Source organism: Myxocyprinus asiaticus, chromosome 34, assembly GCF_019703515.2.
Source record: "Myxocyprinus asiaticus isolate MX2 ecotype Aquarium Trade chromosome 34, UBuf_Myxa_2, whole genome shotgun sequence".
Taxonomy (NCBI): domain Eukaryota; kingdom Metazoa; phylum Chordata; class Actinopteri; order Cypriniformes; family Catostomidae; genus Myxocyprinus; species Myxocyprinus asiaticus.
The window spans coordinates 33437668-33464606 of NC_059377.1; the positions used below are offsets into that span (position 1 = coordinate 33437668).

The following is a 26939-nucleotide window of genomic DNA, read 5'->3' on the forward strand; positions in this document are numbered from 1 at the left end:
ACAACTTTCTTGTCTCGAGACACCTGCATTCTGTTCCAATCGTTTCATTGCGTCTAGCTTTTTTAAATGTAAAAACACATTTGGTCTGAATGGCCCCTAAGGATTTCACAAATATTTTAACTGAAAAAAAAAAAATAATAATTTTTTTTACAGATGTTACAACAAGTCTTAACTAATATAATATAATATAATATAATATAATATTAAACATTATAAAAAATGGAGCTAAAGCTTATTTTTTACTTTGTAATAAATGTGACTATTTATTAACAGTTATTCAAATGAAAATTGGTGCAGTTTTGTAACTTTTATACCTATATCTTATGTATGGCATTTCAATCAGGGGTCAGCAGGGGAGCAAACTGTAACCCTGACCATGGGAGGGATGACAGCAACATCAAATTACTCTTTCACATATAACAACACTCTGACAGCCCTAATCACTGCTGTTAGCCCACAAACCACAACAGTTTTCGGTAAGATACCTTAAAAGCATTTTTTAACTAAATGACTCATAAAGTAGTTTATTTCCCATTAAAACATTGCAAACTGCAGCTTTCCAACAAGAATGAAGGGGCCTTTTTCTATGCCAATTATTTAGTCATCCTGTGTATCCTCTCAAACAATGACAGCGAGAGGTTCCCCATGAATTGCCTCAAATATGATTTTCAATTCCTATTCATCTTGTAAAATTTGGTCTCATTCTGTGTTTGCAAAAAGTCAACAAGTGAATGTATTCTAAAATAAGATTCAGCTGTAAGACAATACTCTGCCTATTGAATATATTCTATTCTTAGAATGAAGTGACTTGCCTGTATTCACAAGAATGCAGAGTAGTTAAAAAAGATTTTTTTCCTTTAACATACAACCTGTAATAGTACATGAATTTCTTTCACCCTAGCCAACAGTCAAACTGACCTGATTAGCTATATGACACAATAACAAAGTCACATACCTAATTATATCTTGTGTACGTACTGTACAAAACTTGAAAAATGTGACCTTTTTGTCTGTAAAGTAGACAAGATTAACCTTTGTTGCTAGTGCCAATAGCAACAACAAGCTACAGTTACGACATCTTGGGAGAACAATAAGTATAATTAATCTAAACATTAGTCCTACCTACAATTAGTGAATTCCACTGTCTTTGAAATTCAAATGGTTGGCTGTTATCCACTATTCTCAAAGAGACATGATAATGAAGACAAAAACCCTAGGATACCAACAAACAGGTAAAATCACATTCAAGTATCAAGTGTCTCTTTCTGTCCCATTGTTTTGACCATCGCTTACAGTATAACTTGGTTACAGCTGTAAACCCCCATAGGGCTTTCAGACAGAGTCCTGCAGATTTTTTCCAGCTCTTTTGTGTTAAGTAAATAATTCCACTGGCTTTAGCTGATGTCACGCAATCAGAAAAGCCGGTTTGTCAGCTGGAAGGGACAGTGTAAAAGAGTCTACACACCATGACTGTTCTCACAATGGCTAAAATCCTCTCAAACAACCATAGGCACTGAAATTTAGTCTAAACACTCACATCAATAAACAACACACAGCAATTTTATATAACACAGTCTGAACAGAACAGTAATTAATTATACACAATATTGTATTCATTTTCTACCCTGTTCTTGTGGTAAAGGAAGCAGAATTCTTACCATCTTGGGCACAAATTTGGAGGATCAGGCCATTGGCAGCTCTATTTTGATTGGCAAGACAGAGTGTGAATTGCTGCAGTGGACCAATGAAAACATCACCTGCCTGTTGCCCACACTCCCCCCAGCTGTGTATGACATCCGTGTGAGAGTCGGAAACCAGGGTTACCCCTTAATCAGGTCTCATACCACTAATTTACCTGCACAACAGCAGATTTTAAACTTTTACATTATTACTTTTACAGCATAGGAGTTAGTAGTCACTAAATATAAGTATTCATGCCACCGTTTTAGTTTTCCAAACAATGGGAAGAAGACTTATTAAATAGCTCTGATGTTATGACAACAACAAACATCATGTTATGACAAAATTAGCACATTTGTTTTGACATTTAATAAAAAATGAATTTTGTGCTAGAGATTTCTTTTGTGAGATTCTTAATTCATCAATAAAGTTAAAACCACAACTCATGCTCAAGTATTCAGTTCACCAGAGAGTGATTAAATCTGTTCTCTACATTTACAGCGCTGGCATTAATACCACCATAAAGTATGTTCTGGAGGTAATAGGCTTCTCTCCATCAATGGGGTCCCTGTATGCAGGAACCACCGTCACTATCACTGGCTCTGGGTTTAGCCCTGTCCCAGCAGACAACAAAGTCACTCTGGGTAAGTGCACAGGACCAAAAACAATGTGTCGATATTCCTTAAAATATCCCCAGGCCTGAAAAATCGCTAAACATCTTTCATAGCACTTACTGAAGCCCATAATGTCAAATGCAGATCATTTGTATTTAATAAAACAACTCTCTTTGCAAAAGAAAAGTGCTGTAGTTGTGTATTGTCATGGTTGTGACTCAGCTAAACTAAGTGAGGCTGTGTGTTTTAAACAGGGGACACACAATGCCAAGTTATATCAGCTTCAGATGATCAACTGAAGTGTGTGACCCAACCTAGAGATACAACATACACTGTAACAAACCAAGGTTCCCACCCCGGTAAGTCCACTTTATTTTGGTCTCTCTCTCTCTCTATCACGCACATCAGCTGAATACATCAGAGACAGTGAAACAAGGACTGTCACATCATGTCAACGACAGATTGACAAACTATTCCACAACACTGAGTTGGAAGAAGAAAACTCCTATGCCCTTTAATAATATGTCTTCCCATGACCCAAGCTCAGATATTATTGGTATTGTTAAAGAATATCATACAGATTTCACTAGCGTCATAACCTTACACCTACACAGAGTTTGCATCAGTAAATTTCCTCAAATTCACACAGGTGTCATTCTCAATGTCTTATGCCGCACCTTGCATGTTCGTTTATTAAATATTTTTGCTGATTTGATCATTCTTTCAGTTACCAATAAGACTAAAGTACTAACAGCTCTGTTTAACACATTTCACCATATTTGAACTAATTCTGGCGAATTCTGCAGATTTCCCCCCATTATCAGTGCATAAAATATGAAAGTGCACATGCTTTCATATGGGCCTACTGATATTGTATTGCAATAGAAATGTATTTGTGACTACATCTTTGTTTGTATACACACTCATAATTATATAATTTGTGTTCAGTGTATGGTCAGGGCTATGCCTGGAGCCCCTCTGCGATAATAGCCTCTGTAGGGGACACAGTGGTTTGGCGCTGGGAGGCACCAGCTTTTGTGCCCAATCTGGGCTACAGGGTCTTCAGCGTGTCCAATCCCAGCAGCACTGACTATGATGGCATATCTTTCAAAAGTGGAGACACCAAAACTGCCAGAGGTACAAAAACCACAACACCAGCTGGCATCTGGATCTAATAATCCAGATGTGTTAGCACTGGTCAGTCTAATTTCCATGAAGCAGATGAACAAAACTATGCAAATAATTTGCCTAAACACAACTGGAGATTTTGAAAATCAATCCTCACCTAATTTAGTTTGTGTTCAAGTCTGGTTCCTCCGAAAAGATTCTATGTAACTCAATGAATCAAAAACCATCACCAAAATTATAAATATTTTATGGATTTCATGAATATGCAAAGTAATTAATGAATATGAAATAACTCATTAAAAGTAAAAAATGTCTTGCCCATGCCCAAAAATACACTATTCTTTAGGTCGTCTTCATTGACAAACAAAACAAATGGGTGATTCTCATGAAACCCTTCAAGAAAATGTCCTGGTTATATTAACCCCAAATTAAAAAAAAATTATAAATATATATAGATGAGAGAGAGAGAGAGAGAGAGAGAGAGAGAGAGATACACATGTTATATTATATTATATTTTGCATAAAGAAAATTAAGCCTATATTTAGGACCATTTTGTTTTGCATTGTGACATTATTTTCAGGACACTTTAAACATATTTTACCTCACAATTCTCAGTATCCTAACGCGTCCGAACATTTTACTATTCCCATTGTTCTCATGCTTTACTGTTTTACAATAAAATGATGGGTAACACTTTATAATAACTACACGGTGTAAAGTATTTGTAAAGCATTTGTTTATAGTTAATTGATCATTTATAAATTATTGTTCCTACATTATTAATACATTAATAAGCTACATATAAATCATATGTTATTTCTTTCTATTCGCTTTAGTAAATGATTTATTATTGTTTAACAAGTTCGTATATAGGCAGTTTGATAATGTTATTTTATCCTTAAACAACTAGTTAATCATACCTAACTGATGTATTTTAGTTGATGCAAACCAGTGGTAAAGAAGTGTTTATGAGAATATTAACAAAGAATCAATTCATAATTAATAAAGATATTAAATATGTAATTAATTGGATATACATTTCTGCTTAAAGTGTTTATTAATGTTTTAGGAACACTTACTATTAAATTAATGCTTAATAAAGGTTGTAATAAAGCACTTACTAATGACCAGCTAAGCATTTTGCGTGACTTAATCCAAAGTGAGAACTATATATGCCTAATTAAACATTTATTAACATGGTTCAACAGTAAGTATGGCCAGCTGGTCCGGGGCCAGTGTGAGAGTTTCGCCCTTTCGGGCCAGTACTGCGTTATCACTAAATCTTCCGCTGATTTTGTAAATGTGTTGTACATGTGTCCTAGTATGATTATTAAACCACAACAGCCTGCGATTTCATTTAAGAAATATCCAGTTCTCTTGTGCTGCACACTTCAAAGTGATGTGTGAAAGCATTGACCCGCTAAAAACATCAAATTATGACTTCTGTAATCTGTGTATTAGATTACAGAAAGCGAAATGCTCATTTATTGCAAAGTGTGCAGCACATTCCAGACTATTTATTTAATGAAATTGCAGCCTCTTACGGTGTAACAATCAAACGACCACATAGCGAACTGCTTATTCAGAAGTTTGAATCTTCTGTCAAACATACATTGAAACTGACACAGTGATCCATCAAAATAAAAGTTTGGTTTAAATGGACTCGTGAAATTGAAGAAATTATGACAAAAATATATTACTACTGCATAGTAAAAATGTAATATGAATTTGTATTATTAATAATACTAAAAATAATAATCATTATTACTATTATAAATATTATTATTAATACTATTATATCAGTAATAATTATATTTTAGCAAATTTCACAAGCAAGTGTGCTGTTGTACTGAATGTACTGTAAGTTTTTAATTTATACAGTGATTCTCTGTTGTGCTCACGTTATTTGACAAAAAATAACTGTTTTAGATTCAGCTGTGAAGATGTTATTGAAGCACTTTATTTGATAATTTGATGAACTCTTTATGAATTCATTTGATTAGTCATGTTTTGATTAAAAAAATAATCTTTTAAACATGGAATTCAGAAAAAATAGAATGGAAAACAGACTTTGGGAAAACAAAGCAGAATTAGGGGGAAAAAAAAACATTTCATCGGGTCCTATTTTTTATGCCTTGCAAACTTTTGACTTGCAAAACGTTTTTAACATTTGATTTTTCTTTGAAGTAATAAAAGTTGTAAAAGTTGTATTGAATATCTAATTTTGCTCACTGAAACTTGTTATCAAAGTGGTGATTTGGCAAAAAAAAAAAATTCTATGAGAGAAAAGTGTGTTTTCCTGAAGGGAGCGCTTCCCGGCCTGAATCGTGAATTCTTCATTGATCAGCATTCAAATCTTAGGATGTTTTTGTCATACTGCAGACATTTGTACATTAAATACTGTGCTTGTTTCATTTTACTACAAGGATTGGTACATGAGATACAAATCCACCCCTGCAATCTCTGGAAAATTATTACATAAAATGCACTAATCAGTAACTACTATTATTGTTCCATCCGGCCCAGTGCTGAAAACAGTAACATGTATGGCATGACAAAGTCGCTCGTGCACTTCAGCGGCATGGTAAGGAAATTTTCACTAATTAAGTTTAATAGGCACTGAATTGGCAAAATATAATTTAAAGTCAATAACGTTACATGCTCTTTCCTATTTATGTTTCTTTTTTCTTTTTTTTGCACTGTCATGTGACTGTGATGACGTGCTGGCTGTTTCCAGAGCGCGCGCAAATACTGTAGCAGGGTCTTTGGATTTTGCTTCTGGAGTCGGATTAAATTTAATGAAATATTTATAGTAGGTCCACTGGTGAAATTGAATTAAACAGTAATTTTAATTGGCAATAATGAGAACAAATCTGCTTATGAAGCTTAATAGGATGGAACATGCTAAAGTGGCGTTTGAGCAATTAGAGGTTCTCTTTTAATAAACTGTGGATTTTCCACTCTAACTATTATTCCTGTATTTTGTGTTGTGTCTGTTTTGAGCCTTTGTGTTTGAAATGCTGTGGAGGTGGTTATAATAAATTTAGGCATATACAGTTCTCACTTTTGATTAGATCACGCAAAATGCTTAGTTAGCAATTAGTCAATGCTTTATTATGACCTATATATTAAGTAATAATTGCTTTAAAAGTAAGTGTTACTAAAACAGTAACAAATACATTAATTATGTTTAAATGTAAATCCAATTTATTACATATATAATTTCTTCATTTACTATGAATTCATGTCTTGTTCATGTTACAAAAAACATTATCAAACTGCTTATAAATGAACTTATTAAATGATAATAAATCATTTGCTACAGTGAATATAACAAAATAACAAACTATTTGTATGTAGCTTATTAATGTAGGAACAATAATTTATAAATGATCAATTGACTATAAACGAATGCTTTACAAATACTTTATACCGTGTAGTTATCATAAAGTGTTACCAAATGATGCTGTTGCACAATGATTTTCTTAATTAAAATCTGCAAAAATGAAATGCAGTACCAATGACCATCTTTTTTCATAAGAATTGCTAGAATACACTTAATAAGAATTGGGGTCTAAAACGTGCATAACTGTCATGAAAGATATGTCACAATGTAAGAAATCTAAATGGCCTTAAAAACAGGCTTCATTTTCTATCTGCTAAATATAGTTTCTCATTTGTTTCTATTATTTTAAGTGTATAATAGAACCAGGGCATTTTCTTCACAGGTTTCGTGAGAAACACCCAAAAGTGTGTGTGTATGTTTCAGTTTGTCTAACTATGGTCTAGACCAGTAGTTTCCAACCCTGTTCCTGGAGGCCTCCCAACACTGCACATTTTGTATATCTCCCTTCTCTGACACACCCAATTCAGGTCTTGGAGTCTCCACTAATGAGCTGATGAGCTGAATCAGGTGTGTTTGATTAGGGAGATATACAAAATGTGTAGTGTTAGGGGGCCTCCAGGAACAGGGTTGGGAACCACTGGTCTAGACAATCGTTTGGCTTATACAAAGAATACAATTTTCAGTACGACAAAACTCTCTAAATGGTGTCTGCTCTAATTAATTATAGTTCCACTATAATTACACACCATTTTACCAGTTGCTATGCAGAAAACAATGCACTAAACTATTTTGTTTGACAAACATGTACTGGAAAAAGCTTTTGTTGAATGTCCTTTAAGGTAAACTAACGCTGCATTCCTGTAAAGGACAGGAAAAGGACCATAAGAACTCGGGACATGATGTCAGTTTGATTGAAGAGGAAAAGAATCTGATCCTGTTATTCTTTGTATGTGTCTATTTGTGTCTTTGCGTTTTGTCTTAAGGGTTTTTCGCCTACCGTTTCACGTCTCCTGGAGTTTACTACTACAGCAGTGGTTACATCGACTCTGGTAACCAGAAGATGCTGCAGGGAGTGGTGACAGTTAAACCTCTGGAGGAGAGCACTGTTGGGCTTCAGCTGTTTGTAGCAGGAATACAGGCCTCTATGAACCTAGGTATACTAGTAATACTTTAATGTAAATACAAAAATGGTAACCATCATGTTCTGTAGAGATTGACTTTACTGTCTTTATGTTTGGGGTTCCAGAGACTCCAGAGATGATGAATGTGTACAAAACATAGTCATAAATTCAAAATTAACCTATTATTTTCCCTTCAAATTCAATATTTTCCTCCGATTTAATCAAAACCCATATTGTGGAGTTCTGTATTTAAATATATTTCTCTTGTTTAGAGTAAATCTTGCCATAGTGATGACCAATTCGTGAATCTTTTTTTTTTAGACTGTTCTTTTCAATTAATTCAGCATACCATTAAAATTCATATAAATAATACATTAGCAAAATGGTCTGAATCAAAATGTTTTAAAAAAAAAATCCAGAATTCACAAATGATTGGAAAGGTCAGAGAAAAGCACTGGTCAAAAATCGGGGGAATCCTGTAAAAGTGCCTTGGGGACTGCCACTTTTGATATTTAATTGGTTATTTAAATTATGCAATCTACACTTTCCTTCCACAGGTTCAAGGCAAACAAACTCGTCTGCGTCTGACTGTGTGGGCACTTCCGACTGTTTTCAGGATCAATTTAATCAGACCTCAGGCAATCTGTACTTCAATTTTATTTCCTGTGCCAGCCCCATTGTGAAGAGTATTACTCCTGACCGAGGCACCACCCATGACATCATCCACATCCAGGGATCTGCCTTTAGCAGCATTAGCTGTGCAAACAAGGTGAGGTTCAGAGGTCAACAATGACATTAAAGGAACAGTTCACCCAAAAAAATTAAATTCATGTTGTTCCAAATCAGTATGCTGTTATTTTTTCTGTGGAACACAAAAGAAGAATTTTGAAGAATCTTCTTAGAGCAATTTTTCATTCAACTACAGTACAGTCACCACAACCATTAAGCTTCATAAAGAACAAAAATCTAAATTAAAACACCATAAAAGTAGTCCACACGACTGTTCCTGGTGTGGCTTCAGAAGATGTGGAAAATGTTGCACAAGTCGTACTTCTAAGGTATAGTCGTTGTATGGAAAAGACGTGTGAAAAGTGTTCAAAAATTCTCTTTTTGTGTACCACAGAATAAATTATTACAGAATTAAGATTTTTGGGTGAGCAATCCCTTTAAAGCTTACCTCAATTTAGGGGATGCTAAATGAGATTCAAATTCAGTGACATAATTCAAAGGGTCTTCAAATAGGGTCTGTGGACAAATGCCAAGAAAATTTAGCTTTCATATTTTGGGGTTCTAATTAAGAGGTCCCTAAATCTGTGAAGATAAAAATAACGAAATGCATCTTGGTTTCAATTATCTAATTTTTATCTGGCTTTTGTTTCTTTTTTTTGTTTGGTAACCAAAGGTAAAAATTGGAGATTATCCTTGTCATGTCATCAGCAGCAACTCTACTGAGATTAACTGCCAACTCAGTCCTGACAATGGAGCACCAGTGGGCATCCCTCTATCCATAACCGTCCAAGTCAGCAACCTGGGTAATGCCATCATGGCCATGCCGAACGAGTACGGCCGCAGGTTTGTGGTTCTACCTGTGGTTGATTCTATCTCTCCTTCCATGGGCAGCACAACCGGATACACACGTCTCTTCATCTCTGGTTCTGGTTTCTTGAATGGACCAGTCACAGCAGCAAATTTCCCATGTGATGTGGTTGCCATGAACTACACCCATGTAGTGTGCGATACCTGGCCATCTCCAGCTCACAGGGGAAATGTAACAGTTCAAAGTAACTCCATCTCTTCGTTCTGCAGTTCCGATTGCACGTTTGAATATTCTGACTTTATTGCACCAGTGGTCTCCACTGTGCTCCCTAACACAGTTAGTGGAAACTCCACCACTGTTGTGGTCACCGGCAGTGGCTTTGGGAGCAATTCTGCCGATATAAGTGTCTCCGCAGCCGACATCATGCTTGAAGTCACCGAAGTCACAGATAACAACATCACACTATTGGTTGGTGCTCTTCCTGCTGGCACACATACCCTAAAGGTAGTGGTCATGAGCAAAGGTCTCGCTACAGGAGACGCCACACTAACAAGCACACCACAAGCCAGTATCCACCCAAAATCTGGCAGCATTGCTGGCGGAACTCCACTCATGATTGAAGGCAATGGCTTTGTGGCAGGAAATACCACTGTGAGGCTTGATAACTCCCCCTGCAGGATTTTGGAAGTGACCCCAGATATGGTGAAGTGCATGGCAGCCCCTCATGCAGTGGGGCAGGTGCAGGTGAATATTAAGGTGTTCGAGGTGGTGTATCCGCAACAAAGTTTCAACTACTCCAAGGAACAAACTCCTTATGTCAACTCTGTGAGCCCTGTGAATGGTAAGACAACTCAGGTTCCTTTTGAAAGGAATGTAATTCAAATCTCTAATTGCTGCATGTGGCTTTGGTAGTTCAACAAAACTTTACAGAATAACAATGGTCACATTTCACCAATTGTAGTTCTTCCATTATGTTTAACTACCACTTCCTTGGATTTAAAGGAACGTTCCAGGTTAAGCTCTAAATTTAGCAAAAAGACTAAAACATTCCACATGTTTAACATGAGAATATTAAAAGTGATGTGGTGTAACTATCCACATTGTACTGTTTACATGGTGCAAACTCAGCTTACAGGAATTACGTTGGTAATGCATAAACAGATGTTTATCCACCAAGAAAAGTAGTCCCACCGCTAAAAAGACAATTTAGACAACTTTACAGCTCAAATAACACACTTTATGTACAGAATAATTCATATAAAGGCTTTAGCAAAATTAAAGGCTTCATATTTCTGATGTTAAACTCTCTGAATAGCCTTCCTTCTAAATAGACTTCCATTGTAAGCGTTTTAATGTATTCGACAGAAGATTCTTTCTAGGGATGCACCAATGTATTGGCCAATTACTGACCAAATTAATAGTTTATATATAATGAATTAGTAACACTTTGTAAAAACTGTAAATTAAAATGCACAAGCCAGAAAAAATAATAGCTACAATATTATGAAGGTGTGGCGAGCAGAGCATGGCCAAGCGATAAGGATGGACGGCTGGGGGAGAATTATTGCAATCAGTCAGGAGAGAGATAAGGAGGAGCCAGAGCCACAGTTCGAGAGAGAGAGAGAGAGAGAGAGAGAGAGAGAGAGAGATGCACAAAGCTGTCTGTGTGTGTGTGTCGATTTGTTTGACGTGACTGCTGAAAAGCAGTGCGTGTATTTTATGTGGTGCTGAAAAGCACCCCGTTATGTGTGACACCGAAAAGTGTGTCTAAAATAAATGTTTCATGTTTGTATGTTCCCACTTCCTCCTCCTTCAAAAAAGATCTGCCACAGAAAGGTTGGCTCTCCTAAGAACATGTTTCATTTTTATTCTGTCTTGTTCTCACGTTAATGTAGAAAAAATGCCATGAATGGGCATGACAGTTGTGAAAGCGGAACATATCTATAGGCTATATTTTAAGGTAAACCATTCAAAATGCTTTGAAACAAGCAGATTTTGACTTCTGAGATATCGTTACGATACCCATTAATGCTGCAAAGATTGAATTTGCAATATAGCTTTGTGCGATTACTAATCCTTAAAAGGCAGCAAAAGTGCAAAAATGTTTTAGAAGTACAAAATAACTATTTAATATTTAATTACTATTTTATAATATTTAGTCATCTTTTTTAATGTTTTTGTCTTGTATGTATCTTTCACTGTGGCTCTCTTTAAAATTTTGCCCTGTCATGTGTTCAACAAATCCAATGTTCAATGGAAATTATTTATTGTTAGAACAATGAAAAGGCTTTCGTTCCTCTTTGAATGTTTTTTTTTTTTTTTTTGGATTTTTCTCCCATTTTCTCCCCAATTTGGAATGCCCAATTCCCAATGCGCTCTAAATCCTCGTGGTGGCGTAATGGCTCGCCTCAATCCGGGTGGCGGAGGACGAATCTCAGCATCTGAGCCCGTCAATCCATGCATCTTTTCACGTGGCTTGTTGAACGCGTTACTGTGGCAGACCTAGCGTGTATGGAGGCTTCACGCTATTCTCCGCGGCATACACGCACAACCACGTGCGCGCCCCACCGAGAACGAGAACCACATTATAGCGACCACGAGGAGGTTAACCCAACGTGACTCAACCCACCCCTAGCAACCAGGCCAGTTGGTTGCTTAGGAAGACTGACTGGAGTCACTCAGCATGCCCTGGATTCAAACTTGCGATACCAGGTGTCTCCAGGTGTCACTCCAGCGTCTTTACTTGCTGAGCTACCCAGGCCCCCCTCTTTGAAAATTTTTTAAGTGATCTGATAACAAAATAAGGTAAATTGCAAAATATCAGTATCGTTATCAGCCTATAGTTTTTGTTAAAATCGGTATCATATCAGCCAAAAAGATTTATATCAGTGCATCCCTAATTCTTTCTATAGAGCTTAACTTGTATTAAAACCAAAATTTTCAAAACCATTGATAGAATTATTAATAAAAACATATATATCTAGACAAAAATATATAAAAGCCTCATGAATATGAAGACAAATTCAACAACATATCTGAAGAAAAGATGGATAAAAGAAAGTGCAATGGAAATCACAGATGAGGAATCGTAAAGCTGCATCAATATCTCCGTCTTGCCCTAAGTGTTATTTGTGGCTTCCTCTTCCTCACAGGTCCTGTTGGAACAAAAATCACTGTCTCTGGTTTCGGCTTTGGCACAGATGCAGCGCTTGTCTCCCTGGAGATCGGTGGCGTGGCTTGTATGGTGTTGTCCATCACAGATACTCAGTTGCTATGCACTGTTGGTGAACATGCTGGAGGAACATTTCCGGTTATGTTCCACCATCAGGTCAAAGGCCAAGCCTTGTCCTGGTCTTTATTCACCTATGAGCTGCTGTTGACAGGGGTCACACCAAATGAGGGTAATCACAAACACTTTCTCTACTCTAAAATACTTGAAATTCTGGACAGAAGCTTGCAAAATTTACTGCCATATATTCAAACTTTGCAGCAGAATATGTAAAGTTTTACTTTGAAGTTTTATTATTTAAAAATTGCTCATTTATGCTGCTAGTCATTATTATTATTAATACATAGCTATTCATTATATATTGACTTCAGAATACAGATGTCATAGTCCTAAAGCCTTAGTCCTAAGCAGCACTATTCCTAGTAACATCAAGTTTGGTCACAGTTTACATTACTTTAAATTAGCCTATGCATATCATAATTTTTTTCTATAGTGTTAGAACAGATTTCGGTGACCATGATTTTGCCAAGTAAGATCCTTGTTGGTCCAGGAACAACATTCCTATTAGACAGTCAGACTTAAGGGTTGGGGTTTGCTAATGGTTAGGGTCAGAGTTGGGGTTAAGGATAAGGTTCAGATTATGTTTTTTTATACATATACAGTATAAATATATATATATATAGTTGTTTTTTTTGTGTGTGTGTTAATGTATTAATTGTTATGACATTCTAAATCACAAATTAGAAATGAGACATTTTTGCAGCCAAAAATGGTCTTCTTAGTCTGGAGAAGGAGTTTTGAAAGTCAGAGTATTCCTACATAGATACGACCCCTTTAAGTTCCTTTCTATACCTGCTGTAATATTTGCATAAAACAAAACAGTTACAAGACACTAAAGAATATATTTGCTATGTATTTCTGTAGGAAGCTATGCCGGAGGAGCTGTCATTGCAGTTGAAGGCTCTGGGTTCGACCCAGTCACCACCAGAGTTCTCATCTGTAACCAAGACTGCAACGTGCACCTGCTTAACTCCACATCTACCCAAATGTACTGCGAGGTCCCACCCAACAACGGCATGTTTAATTTCCTCTAAAAGTTTGAAATGTCACATTTGCATACCGACCCTTAATCCATCATAGTAGGTCGTTCTATTTCTGAACACCTGGTTTAAAGTTTTGCTTACAGCCTAAACACGCCAACAGTGCAGCAGACACAAGTCAGTCAAGAGAACAGGACAAATGTGACTGCTCGGAAGTGGGTCACAGATGAATGGACCTGAGATAAAGACAGTCTGACTGCCTACTTGCATCTTAATGAACAACGTGCTTTTTTCTCCCATAGGAAGTGAAGCAGAGAAGGCCTGCACGATTATAGTGATGAATGGAGGTTATGCAGTCAACCTCACAAGCAGCTATACATATAAATCATCTCTAACCCCCGTTATCACTGGCGTTACGCCACGCAGGGGGGGAACCGCTGGAGGCACCAGACTCACTGTTACTGGCTCAGGTTTCAGGTGCTGAACAGACCATAATTGCTAGTATTACAAACTCATCCATAAATGTGCAACACCCATACATTTTTATATCTTAAATTTATAATTTTTTAATAAAGCTTCATTTTTTTAGTCTTTGTTTCCATTAAAAATATCTGAAACATCCTTAAAAAAAGACAAATTTACTTGAGAAGGAAATTGTGTAAGATAATAAGACTTGATTTGAGATATTTTATTTGATTTTTTTTTTCTTGTTTTAAGCTTAATTGGTTACACTTTGCAGGTTAAGGTTTTATTTGTTAACATTAGTAAATGCATTAGTTATCATATAACAGTGAGCAATACATTTTTACATAATATATTAATATTTGATCATGTTTATTGTTCATTATTAGTTCTTGTTAGTTCATAATGCATTAATTAATGTTAACATGCACAATTTTTAATAAAAAAATTAACATTAAGCAACATTTAATATGTGCAGAAAAAATATTCTTCATTGTTAGTGCATGTTAACTAAAGTAGTTAACTAATGTTAATGAATAAAATCTCAATACAATTCAAGTCTTATCTTGCACAATTCTGCTTCAAAATAAATTTACCTTGAAGCTTAAAGGGATAATTTAGTTTTCCACCCATGAATGAAAATTCTGTCATCATTTACTCCAATCCTAATTAACCCTAAAACCAACCCCAAGATATACATAGTTTTAATTGTTTCAGATTTAGTAGTATTTTTGTTTCACAAGTTAGTCTTCACATTGCAGGTTATCAAACTGTATTATTGTTTTTAATTGTCTCAGGTCTTTTGAAATGTGTTAATTCTAAATTTCAATGTTTTTCCCCTTCTCTCCCTGTCTTACCTTTAGCACAAATGTCAATGAAGTCACTGTGACAATTGCAGGGTCTGTCTGCGATGTCCAGTCAGCCAACCAGACGCAGATCATCTGTGTGACCAATGCTAAGCCCAAATCACAACAAACTAAAGTGCGAGTCGAGCTGGGGAACAGAGGAATTGCCAGAATGGTAAGAAGTCTTTAAATAAATATAAACATTTAGCATTTAGATTTATTCTTGTTAAGTGACAAATATGCCTGCTCATAGATTTATATTACAACCTTAGCTTATAACGGCATGTCTCTTTCAGGACAGTGCTGACTTCTTCTACATTGATGTATGGTCATCTCCATATACATGGAGAGGTCTCCCACCTCCTGAGAAGGGGACATTTGCTGTAATCACCACTGGCCAGACCATCCTCCTGGACACAAGCACACCTGTTCTTAAGATGCTCCTTATCCAAGGTCTGGTCATTTAATAAAATACTGTACTACAAATTTTATCATAAGACTATGGATTGATACATCATTGTACACAGAAATGTACAGGTCTGAAGAGACACTTGCCCCTAAGTCATAGGGAAAACACTAAACACTATGTCAGCTTTACTGAAACATGGCCACTATCATTTAGTAGTGTTGTAAAATAGTGCTATTTAAATGTGCCTTGTGTGCAAGGCCAGCTTACCAACAGATTTTATACACTGACAGCTTTGTAAAACTCTTTTTTTTTTCAGGCGGGCGGCTGATTTTTGATGAGGCAGATATTGAACTGCAGGCAGAGAACATTCTGATCACAGATGGTGGAGCTCTGCAGATTGGAACAGAGCAGCAGCCCTTCCAGCACAAGGCCATCATCACACTGCATGGACACCTGCGCTCTCAAGAACTGCCTGTTTATGGAACCAAGACCTTGGCTGTCAGAGAGGGGGTGTTGGATCTACATGGTATGCCTGTATAAAATCTTGCTATTAACATATCATTTACTACAGTGGCTACATTCACACAGTCAGTGTTTGGCATTGATAATCGTATTTACTAACAGATTAAACTTTTATTCTCAACTTTTAATTCTATTTTTAAAGGGATATAAAAATTCTGTCATCATTTAGTCAACCACTTGTTGTTCCAATCCTGTATTATTTCCTTTCTTCTGTGGAGCATAAAAAGAGACGTTAGGCATAATGTTAGCCTCAGTCACCATTCACTTTCATTAAGGTTTTTTTTTTTTTCATACAATGAAAGTGAATGGTGACTGAGGCAAAATTTGTTTGCTAGTCCTAAAATTAAAGGGAGCCACTTTGATAATAGAATGCGATTGTCACTCTGTTTCATAAAAGAACTGTGTATATACAATACATAACCATATTTAACACTCCAAAGAGGGCTGACAACCATTTTCTGCTGCTGTGAACACAACTAGCTAAAAACTATGCTCATAAACTCTGAAAGCAATGACAAACATTTGCCTGAAACTATAATTCTAAAAGATCTAAATGATGCCATTTGCCTATAACTTGACAGAATTGCCATTTTTCCAGTAGATTTGACATTTCTTCTATTTAGGTCACAATGTCAGAAACAAAATCCTTTCTAGAAGATTAAGTAATCCTCACAGTTATAGATCTGACCTACAAAACTCTCCCACACGCTTAAATTATGTCAGAAATGCCCTTAGGTTGCCTTACAGAAGTGCTATATTTCCCTGATACAGACACCATAGTGCCCAGTCACTCCCCTGCAGTGACAGGCTTTGTTCAGGGCTTAACTACAAACCTGCTTCTCTAGGAATCCCTGTCCCTATCCCTTGGACTCACCTTTCCCAGACTGCACAGAGCGGCTCAAACACACTGACACTAATGGATGCTGTCACCTGGAAGACTGGAGATGAAATTGTCATCGCATCCACAGGGCATAGGTATGAATGCATTGCCAAACACAGAGTGAAACTCGGTTTCAGGTTGATTTAATTGTGACCAGTGACGCACTACAGAATGTGAACCCAGTCAGTGTAGGGGGCACGAAATGGAAAACAGTGCAATAATTATTCTCTATTAAACAACAATAGAAATTTCCATGTTCCCTATCTGTCACTCACTCGACGTTGTGTCAATGTAGTGACATTAGGGGTCACTCTTGGGAGCCCGAGACACCTCTGATCTTTGATAAAAGGCCAATGAAAATTGGCGAGACATACGGGTATAAAAGGAGCTGGTATGCAACCACTCATTCAGATTTTCTCTTTGGAGCCGAACGGTTGATGTTTACTGAGCTGACTGTTCATTCACCTCTGCTGAATCTGACGGCGCATTTCAGCGGCTTCTCCCTCTTCTGCACTGGTGCACTGCAGAGAATGCCCCTGGGCGCTTCGGCAGAAAAAAGAGAGTATATTTTTCTAAAAGAGTATATTTCTCTTAAAAGAGCAGCACACACGAAACATCTTTTTAAAAACGCATCTTTTTAAAGATGCCTTTCCGTTTGTGTGTTATTCCTTGTTGCGGTCGTTACCTCTCAACTTCGGACGGTCACGATCGCTGTCTTTCGTGTCTGGCGTGACCCACGCGGAGACAGCTTTCGTGGATGGATCATGTACTCACTGCGAGAACATGACCATGGCAACGTTGCGGTCGCGGCTTGCTTTCGTAAGAAAGCAAGCCACCCGGGGGGCCTGGGTAGCTCAGTGGTAAAATACGTTGGCTACCACCCCTGGAGTTCGCTAGTTCACTAGTTCGAATCCCAGGGCGTGCTGAGTGACTCCAGCCAGGTCTCCTAAGCAACCAAATTGGCCCGGTTGCTAGGGAGGGTAGAGTCAAATGGGGTAACCTCCTCGTGGTCGCTATAATGTGGTTTGTTCTCGGTGGGGCGCATGGTGAATTGAGCGCGGATGCCGCGGTGGATGGCGTGAAGCCTCCACACGCGTTATGTCTCCGTGGCAACGCACTCAACAAGCCACGTGATAAGATGCGCGGGTTGACTGTCTCAGATGCGGAGGCAACTGGGATTTGTCCTCCATCACCCAGACTGAGGCAAATCACTATGCAACCACGAGGACTTAGAGCGCATTGGGAATTGGGCATTCCAAATTGGGAGAGAAAAAAAAAAAAAAGAAAGCAAGCCACCCCAGTGGCTCCCCGCCTCGGTCCTTCTACCTAGGGGTATGAGGCCAGCACGGCTAGCACTGGGGGCGATTTGGAGACCCCAATAGGACCTCCCATTCCCCAGCACGCTCGTCTGCCCCGATCGGGCTTCCGGACGAATCCGCCGGCTCGTCTAACGGCGAGTTTGACCTCTTGTTCGGAGCCCGCAAATCTGATGAGTTCTGGAGCGCAGCATCGGAGAGCAGGCTCGTCCAGTCGGACGCAGAAGCCTCAGCTGAGCTCCCCCCCTCGGGGATGGTTGCCCAGTCACAGGCTGATGCGGAAATGACGGACATGCACCCTGCCTGCTTGTCACCAAGGGCGTCCCCCTGCGGTGACTGCACCGGCTCCGCCGCAGCCCGCCCCTTGAGCCCGGCCCCGGCGTGGAGCCCACTGCAGGAAGCAGACGCCACCTGTCTCATGGCCGGCTGCCAAGAACTCACGGAAGGCTTCGAAATGCCCCTGAGACGGGCGACCCAGGGATGACGAAACCCACCTTGGAGCTGGTAAGAAGACCACTCCATCCCCCGGAGGAGGGCCGGGAGGAGAATCTTTTTTTGCTTTCTCATTTAATTTCACTGCATGCTCAAGTGGCTGCGGTACCCAACAGTTCAGCAAAAGACAGTTCAGCTGGGTCACATAACCGGTGTGCACGGCCGTCATCACGACCACCGTCCTTTTTATCCTTGCAGGATTGGCGCTCCAGCGGCGGTCTCCCCGCCCCTGCGGCCCAGATGTGGCACAGATCCGCCCCCGATGTGACAGTCTCCACTGGTTGTGAGGACAGGCCTCTTCCTCCCCTGTCCCAGGCTGTTCCGGGGTTGGTCACAAGGAGCCAGGTAAGTGCTTCGATGTCCCTAGACTCAGCACGGCCACAACATGGTGTGGCACCTTGAGCTCCGCCCAGCCACGAGGCCCCACCTGACGGTACGTTCGATGAGATTGTCTCTTTGGTCCCCCTCACCTAGAGTTTGGATGCGTGGCTTGCGCTTTCCTCCGTCGCGATGACTGATCCGGACCGTCCGACTTGGCTACGCGATTCAGTTCACCAGGCGTCCGCCCAGGTTCAGCGGTATCCACTTCACCTTGGTGAAGGACGAAAACGCTGCTACCTTTCGCGTGTAGATCGTCACTCTCCTACGGAAGGGTGCGATAGAACCTGTCCCTCTGGCCGAGATGAAGAAGGGGTTTTACAGCCCCTACTTCATCGTACCGAAAAAAGGCGGTGGGTTGCGTCCAATCTTGGACCTGCGAGTACTGAACCGGGCTTTACACAGACTCCCGTTCAAGATGCTGATGCAAAAACACATTCTGGCGAGCATCCGGGATCAAGATTGGTTCGCGGCAGTAGACCTGAAGGACGTGTACTTCCAAGTCTCGATTCTACCTCAACACAGACCCTTCCTGCGGTGGGCATTCGCATTCTCAACTATCTCGATGATTAGCTAATCCTAGCTCACTCTCGGGACATGTTGTGTGCTCACAGGGACCTGGTGCTCTTGCACCACAGCCGATAAGGGTTTCGGGTCAACTTGGAAAAGAGCAAGCTCCTCCCGGTTCAGAGCATCTCTTTTCTCGGTTTGGAGTTGGTCTCAGTCTCGTTGACAGCACGCCTCACGAACGAGCATGCACAGTCGGTGCTGACCTGTTTGAAGGTGTTCAAACAGAAAACAGTGGTTCCACTGAAACTCTTTCAGAGGCTCCTGGGGCATATGGCATCCTCAGAGGTGGCCACTCCGCTCGGGTTGATGCATATGAGATTGCTTCAGCACTGGCTTCAGACTCGAGTCCCGAGATGGGCATGGCGCCACGGGACACATCGCGTGGTCATCACGCCAGTCTGTCACCACCTCTTCAGCCCTTGGACCGACCTCACATTTCTACGGGCAGGCGTTCCCCTAGAGAAGGTCTCCAGGTGCGTCATGGTCACGACAGACGCCTCCAAGACGGGCTGGGGCGCTGTTTGCAACAGGCATGCAGCAGCCGGCTTATGGATGGGCCCGCGGCTGCGTTGGCACATCAACTGCCTCGAGTTGCTGGCAATTCTGCTCGCCATGCGGAGGTTCCGGCCGTTGATCCAGGGCAAGCACGTGTTAGTTCCATCGTGGCGGTCTGCGCTCCCGTTGTATGTCACAACTCGCCCGCCGTCTCCTCCTCTGGAGTCAGCAGCACCTCAAGTCGCTGTGAGCCACTCACATCCCGGGCGACCTCAACACTGCAGTGGATGCACTGTCACGGCAGGTTACCCTCAGGGGAGAGTGGAGACTCCACCCTCAGGTGGTCCAGCTGATCTGGAGTCGATTTGGACAGGCACAGGTAGACCTGTTCGCCTCCCAAGAATCCTCCCACTGCCCGCTCTGGTACGCCCTGACCGAGGCACCTCTCAGTATAGATGCGCTAGCACACAGCTGGCCCCCTGGACTGCGCAAATATGCATTTCCCCCAGTGAGCCTACTTGCACAGACCCTGTGCAAGGTCAGGGAGGACAAGGAGCAGGTCGTCCTGGTACCACCCTACTGGCCCACCCAGACGTGGTTCTCGGACCTCACGCTCCTCGCGACAGCCCCCCCCCGGTGAATTCCCCTGAGGAAGGACCTTCTTTCTCAGGGACGGGGCACCATCTGGCACCCACGACCAGACCTCTGGAATCTCCATGTCTGGCCCCTGGACGGGATGCGGAAGACCTAAGCAGTCTACCACCCGCGGTGGTAGACATGATCACTCAGGCTAGGGCCCCCTCTACGAGGTGCCTGTATGCCTTTAAGTGGCGTCTGTTTGCTAAGTGGTGTTCTTCCCGACAGGAAGACCCCCAGAGATGCACAGTCGGATTGGTGCTTTCCTTCCTGCAGGAGAGGTTGGAAGGGCATCTGTCCCCTTCCATCTTGAAGGTGTACGTAGCCGCTATAGCAGCACACCATGACACAGTGGATGGTAAGTCCTTAGGGAAGCATGAGCTGATCATCAGGTTCCTGAGAGGCGCCAGGAGGCTGAACCCCTCCAGACCGTGCCTCGTTCCCTCATGGGACCTCTCTGTAGTTCTTCAAGGTCTACAGAGAGCCCCCTTTGAGCATTTGCAGTCAGCTGAGCTTAAGGCACTCTCCTTGAAGACTGCCCTCCTGACTGTGCTCACTTCCATCAAGAGGGTAGGAGACCTGCAAGCGTTCTCTGTCAGTGAAACGTGCCTGGAGTTCGGTCCAGGCTACTCTCACGTGATCCCGAGACCCCGACCGGGCTATGTGCCCAAGGTTCCCACGACCCCTTTTAGGGACCAGGTGGTGAACTTGCAAGCGCTGCCCCAGGAGGAGGCAGACCCAGCCCTGACATTGCTCTGTCCAGTGCACGCTTTACTCATCTATTTGGATTGCACGCAGAGCTTTAGAATCTCTGAGCAGCTCTTTGTCTGCTTTGGTGGACAGCGGAAAGGAAACGCTGTCTCCAAGCAGAGGATCGCCCACTCTCTGGGTGAGGTGTGGTCTCCGCGGTGTCCTCCCCTTGGGAGGGACACCCCACAACTAGACCTGGTCGGCCCAGTCGGATAATCCCCCTTTTTTTTAGGGAGTGGAAAAAAAGAAAGGGATAAGAGGCCACAACTGGGCTAGCCTGTCTCTATCTTTTGGGTAGTTGACTTGCCCCAAAGGGCTGTTCGACACTCAGAACAGTGTCGGGGGAGGTTACGTGTCGGCCTGGTGCGCTGGCTACGAGGCACACAGCAGTCTGCCTGTCACACACCGCCAGTTCACGTAACACAGTTCAGTCAGTTGCGGCCAGACCTTGTCTCGGCTCCTCAGCATAAAACCTGAATGAGTGGTTGCATACCAGCTCCTTTTATACCCGTATGTCCAGGGGAGTGGGATGCAAATACCACTCGCCAATTTTCATTGGCCTTTTATCAAAGACCAGAGGTGTCTCGGGCTCCCAAGAGTGACCCCTAGTGTCACTACATCGACACAACGTCTCCTTCCCTCCATCAGGGAACGGAGGTTACGCAAGTAACCAGGATGTTTTTCCAGGTTTTCCATTACAGTGGGAACCCTATATAATATAACTGATATTAGAACAAAGTCATCATATATCATAGGTCAATTGTAGCATGTTGTAGTCAATTATTTTTCTTCTTATAGTGACCTCTAAATTGGTTGATTTTGTGATAATGACTGGTTGACTGTAAATTAAATTCTTGTACCATGTATCACGCTAAATTGGTTTATATTGCAGTAATTAAATAGACATTAAATAATGATTTGATTTGATATCACATTATTATGTTAGAAGAGAGCGCAGAGTCTCCAGAAACAGCTGAATTCATCCTATGGTTTGTGTTTCTATTGCAAAAATGACCATCAAAATGCTCATTATCCTGCTTATTACAAATAAATAAATAAAAAATATTGATTTGAGTTACAATTAGTTTATTATATTACTTGTAGAGTTCGCTGAGTGTTATGCAAATTGGGATTTATCCCTTTTTCACTTTACCCCCGGCTGTGCAGTCATTAATATATTTGACCGCTGGATGATGTGTCTGACCAATCAAAATAGAGTATTCCAGAGAGCCATCTAATAATATATTTTATTATATTCCCTTTAAAAGTACTGTATTATTATTGCGCATGAATTTTATTTTTACTAAATACTAAAAATAAAAAATATGTTCTGATTGAATGCACAGACACAGCCAGGGGGAGAATGAGGTGAGGAGAATTGCCTCAGTCTCAGCTGATGGTAGAAACCTTACTCTGACCAAGCCGCTGTCCTACACTCATCTGGGAGTGTCCGTCACACTGCCTGATGGGACTGTTTTTCAAGCGAGAGCTGAAATTGGCCTTCTTACTAGGAACATTGTTGTCCGTGGATCCAACAACCAGGAGTGGAATGATAAAATTGCAGCTTGCCCTGATGGATTCAACACAGGTTTGGTTTTGAATTTTCAAAAACATCTTGGATGGCAAGAAGACAAATTCATGTCTACTCCTCAAATTAATTTATGTCTGATGTGCTCAACACATTTTAATCATTATTAACATTTAATTTGTTTAGCCATGGTATGTGGTTTATTAGTTTGACTGTTTACTGATGATTGAGTACAACACGATAGAATGGACTGTTTAATCCCATTTGCTTACAGGGGAATTTGCCACCCAGACTTGTTTCCAGGGGAGGTTTGGAGAAGAAGTAGGAAGTGACCAGTTTGGTGGCTGCATCATGTTCCATGCACCACAACCAAACAAAAACATGGCAATCGGCAGAATTGAATACGTAGAGGTAACATTTTCATGAATGACTGTAGACCTCCAATATTTTAAAAGTTTAAAGTTTAAGCCTTTAAGATGTCAAATATTTCCAATATATTTCAATCATGGCATTATTTTTGTCATTGGCTTTCCTCCGTTAGCTCTTCAATGTTGGGCAGGCGTTCCGTCTGGGACGTTACCCGATCCATTGGCATCTGATGGGTGATGTTCGGTTTAAGTCGTATGTGCGTGGCTGTGCCATCCACCAGTCCTACAACCGTGCTGTCACCATCCATAACACTCACAATCTACTAGTGGAGCGCAACGTTATCTACAATATCATGGGCGGAGCCTTCTTCATCGAGGATGGCATTGAGACTGGCAACGTCCTGCAGTACAATCTGGCAGTGTTTGTAAGACAAAGCACCAGTTTGCTAAATGATGATGTGACTCCCGCTGGATACTGGGTCACCAACCCTAATAACACCATTAGACATAATGCTGCAGCTGGCGGGACACACTTCGGTTTCTGGTACCGCATGCACGATCACCCGGATGGCCCCTCGTATGATGCCAACATCTGCCAGAAGAAGGTACCATTGGGAGAATTCTTTAACAATACAGTGCATTCGCAAGGCTGGTTTGGCTTGTGGATCTTCCAGGATTTCTTCCCTGTGCGTAATGGTGGCTGTGGCTCTATAACTCCAGCACCAGCTGTCTTCCGCCGTTTGACTTCCTGGAACAATGAGAAAGGTGCTGAGTGGGTGAATGTTGGAGCTGTGCAGTTCAGTGAGTTCCTGATGGTCAACAATGAGAAAGCAGGAGTGGAGGCCAAGAGCATCTTTCAGCAGTATGTTAGCGGATGGGGAATAGGGGGAGGTGCGGCCGTGGTCAACAGTACAATGGTGGGTCACGTGGATGAACTGGGATTGGGGAATGATCACTGCACCGCCCGTGGTGTTGTCCTGCCCCTGGCTGATGGTATGAGTGTCATCAACACCAAGTTCGTGAACTTTGACCGGTCATCGTGCGCTGCAGTCGGAGTGGCAGAAATAGTTGGAACCTGCACGTTCCGCTGTGGAGGGTGGAGTGCTAGGTTTAGTGGGATCCAGTACTATCAGACACCCAATAAGGCCTGGTTCAGATGGGAACATGAGGTGGCGCTAGTAGATACTGATGGATCCCTGACAGGTAAAGACCCATTGGATATAATTTATGCTATGTTCACCCAGCAGCAGAATGCGGATGTCAACACAGTTTGGTTATGAACATGGGGGTTTCGGTAACTCGTAGGGAAATAGATATGATCTGTGTGTTATCCAAAGGTTTTAGATCCAGTCGCTATCGCTTGGTCATATTTACCTTTGCTCGGCAAAGTTTTGAAGGCAAAACACAGTCATCTCAATGCATATCTGCACGATCAGGAATTTTGCTTGATGTACTTCTAGTGGCAAAGATTGTCCCTACGTAAATTTCACGTAGGGTTCAAGTTTGGTAAACTTTGACTCGCAAATTTGCAGCATTGACCAGTAGGAAGTTGCGTGGTTTGGCAGTGATCTCTGTGTGGGTAGTGCTTCATACATTGCTACACAGTATTCACAGTGGATGAGGAAATTATTTTAGCAGTGAGTTTCTTTATAACTATAAAAAGAGGCCATGCAAAGGTAAATGTGACCAAGCCTTAACTCAATTAAAAAACAAAACATTCAAATTCACTGTCAGTTAACAAACATTTGCTTTATTTACTTTAGTCGCTATGGTTATGGGCCTTTTTCACAGCTATCTCAAGAACAGAGGCTGCATCCGAATCCTGAGGTAGCTGCCTTGTTGCCTCTCTGACCTTTTATTCATTGAATTAACGGACAGCGTATGTGTACGTAGGTACCTCTGAAAACTTGTTTCGGACAGGATTCCTAAGCAGCACTAAGTCACATCGTTGCTAGGATTCCAGCATTCATCCCGTCCAAACGAACCACAAAGGACTATTAATCTAGAACAAAATCAAGAGAGTTTTGGCGATAACCAACATTACTACTTTCTCGCTTGAAATGTATTTAAAAGTTGGAAAAACTGGGTAAAAAATTACATTTATTCTCAAACTGTCTAACTGCCTCTTCGGCCGCATTTTCTTTCTTCAGTTCAACCGATTGTGGGATTTTGTACTGTAGGCAGCGAAGGATACATCTATGCTGCCTTCAAAAATCGATCAGATGAAGGTATCTCAGTAGACAGGATGTGACGAGAACATTGGATTTGGATGTGTTGTCATCCGTTTCTACCTCTCTTCCATAAACGTGACCAGCTGGATATAAACTAATGCAAATAGATGGTAACAATCGTGACATTTATACATTTGGGTAGGACTTGCGTGTATATGTGACACATTGTTCTGACCGCTTGAAGTTAGCTTTAATGTTAGCGTCCCCTCAGCCTTGTCTGCAAACATACTGCTGTTCTCTACTAATGCAGCATCTAATCAACAAATTAATTACTTTATATTGATATGACAACGTGTACTGTAGAGTACTGTATGCATACCTTTTTCATTATTGATGTTTTAAATCTGCATCTGAAGTGTTCCACTCCATGCAGAGTGTAGTCTCACAAGTCAAAACAAACAACACAAGGCATCAGTGAAGTCATATTTTTTATTTCGCCTCTAGAAGCCTCTCTCATACTGTATAATGACAGCGGACCCTTCCCAGCCACTCCAGCACCGGACACAATGGGGAAAAACTATCAGTGTGGATTTTTGCCGATAACCGATAGTTCCAGAAATCTGTTATCGGTGCCGATATATCGGTCGACCTCTACATGATATAGTTGAGCAAACTGATAAAAAATTGCAACTATGAGAGCTTCCATGTAACTCTTCTTTATATTTAAAAAAAAAAGGCAACATTAGCTACAAGGTGGTGCCGAGGAGTAACCTGCTAGACCCGAGGCACTGCTCTCTAGGAACAGAGTGGAGTGTTGGCGTCCCTGGGGCAGTATGTGACAACACCATTAACTTCCACCGCTTGGTCTTCAACAATCCCTCACCACCTTCACTTCAGGCTAAAGATGTGATTCTCACCAACTCATTTGGTAGGGTGAAAATATAGACTCTTTTTGTTATTAAAACAGCAAAATTGCTATTAGCATTGACGTCACTACTGTAGGATACATGTATACTAAAAATAAGGGCGTGTTTGTTGTTTCTGTATAAATCTCTACTGCATGTACAGTGGGGTCCAAAAGTCTGAGACACAAAAATCTGGGATATCCTTCATTTGAACCTGGAAATAAACACAACTCTAAGTTTTTTAACATTTTAAAACATCATTAAAAAAGAAGAACATTTGAAAACACCTTGGTTTCGTCAGTTACCATAACACTCATTGTCATATCTCTCTTTAGGCACATCAGTGCTTCCTTTCCTTAAGAAACTTGTGACCCACACTCTTGGTTGGATGGCAATGATGCCCACAGGCCAAACCTATAACTGGTACTTCGATGGCGCTTCCCAAATCACTAACATCTCATACAGTGGAGTGTTCTACGGCTTCCGGGTAAAGAGGGCACACACATATTTCATAAT

At 41.0% G+C, this 26939-nt stretch overlaps 1 protein-coding gene across 1 annotated transcript in view; it reads left to right on the forward strand.

Moving 5' to 3' along the window:
- Positions 1-26939, forward strand: part of LOC127425081 (fibrocystin-L-like) — a 66293-nt gene that overhangs the window by 16871 nt on the left and 22483 nt on the right. The window contains exons 31-50 of the mRNA XM_051670719.1: positions 344-476; positions 1643-1835; positions 2182-2324; positions 2549-2653; positions 3243-3431; positions 7753-7923; positions 8448-8659; positions 9293-10268; positions 12580-12828; positions 13581-13730; positions 13999-14173; positions 15022-15178; positions 15300-15456; positions 15729-15938; positions 16780-16909; positions 22798-23039; positions 23254-23390; positions 23521-24550; positions 26255-26446; positions 26759-26910. Coding sequence (XP_051526679.1) covers positions 344-476; positions 1643-1835; positions 2182-2324; positions 2549-2653; positions 3243-3431; positions 7753-7923; positions 8448-8659; positions 9293-10268; positions 12580-12828; positions 13581-13730; positions 13999-14173; positions 15022-15178; positions 15300-15456; positions 15729-15938; positions 16780-16909; positions 22798-23039; positions 23254-23390; positions 23521-24550; positions 26255-26446; positions 26759-26910 — 5103 coding nt within the window. The remainder of the gene's footprint in view (positions 1-343; positions 477-1642; positions 1836-2181; positions 2325-2548; positions 2654-3242; positions 3432-7752; positions 7924-8447; positions 8660-9292; positions 10269-12579; positions 12829-13580; positions 13731-13998; positions 14174-15021; positions 15179-15299; positions 15457-15728; positions 15939-16779; positions 16910-22797; positions 23040-23253; positions 23391-23520; positions 24551-26254; positions 26447-26758; positions 26911-26939) is intronic.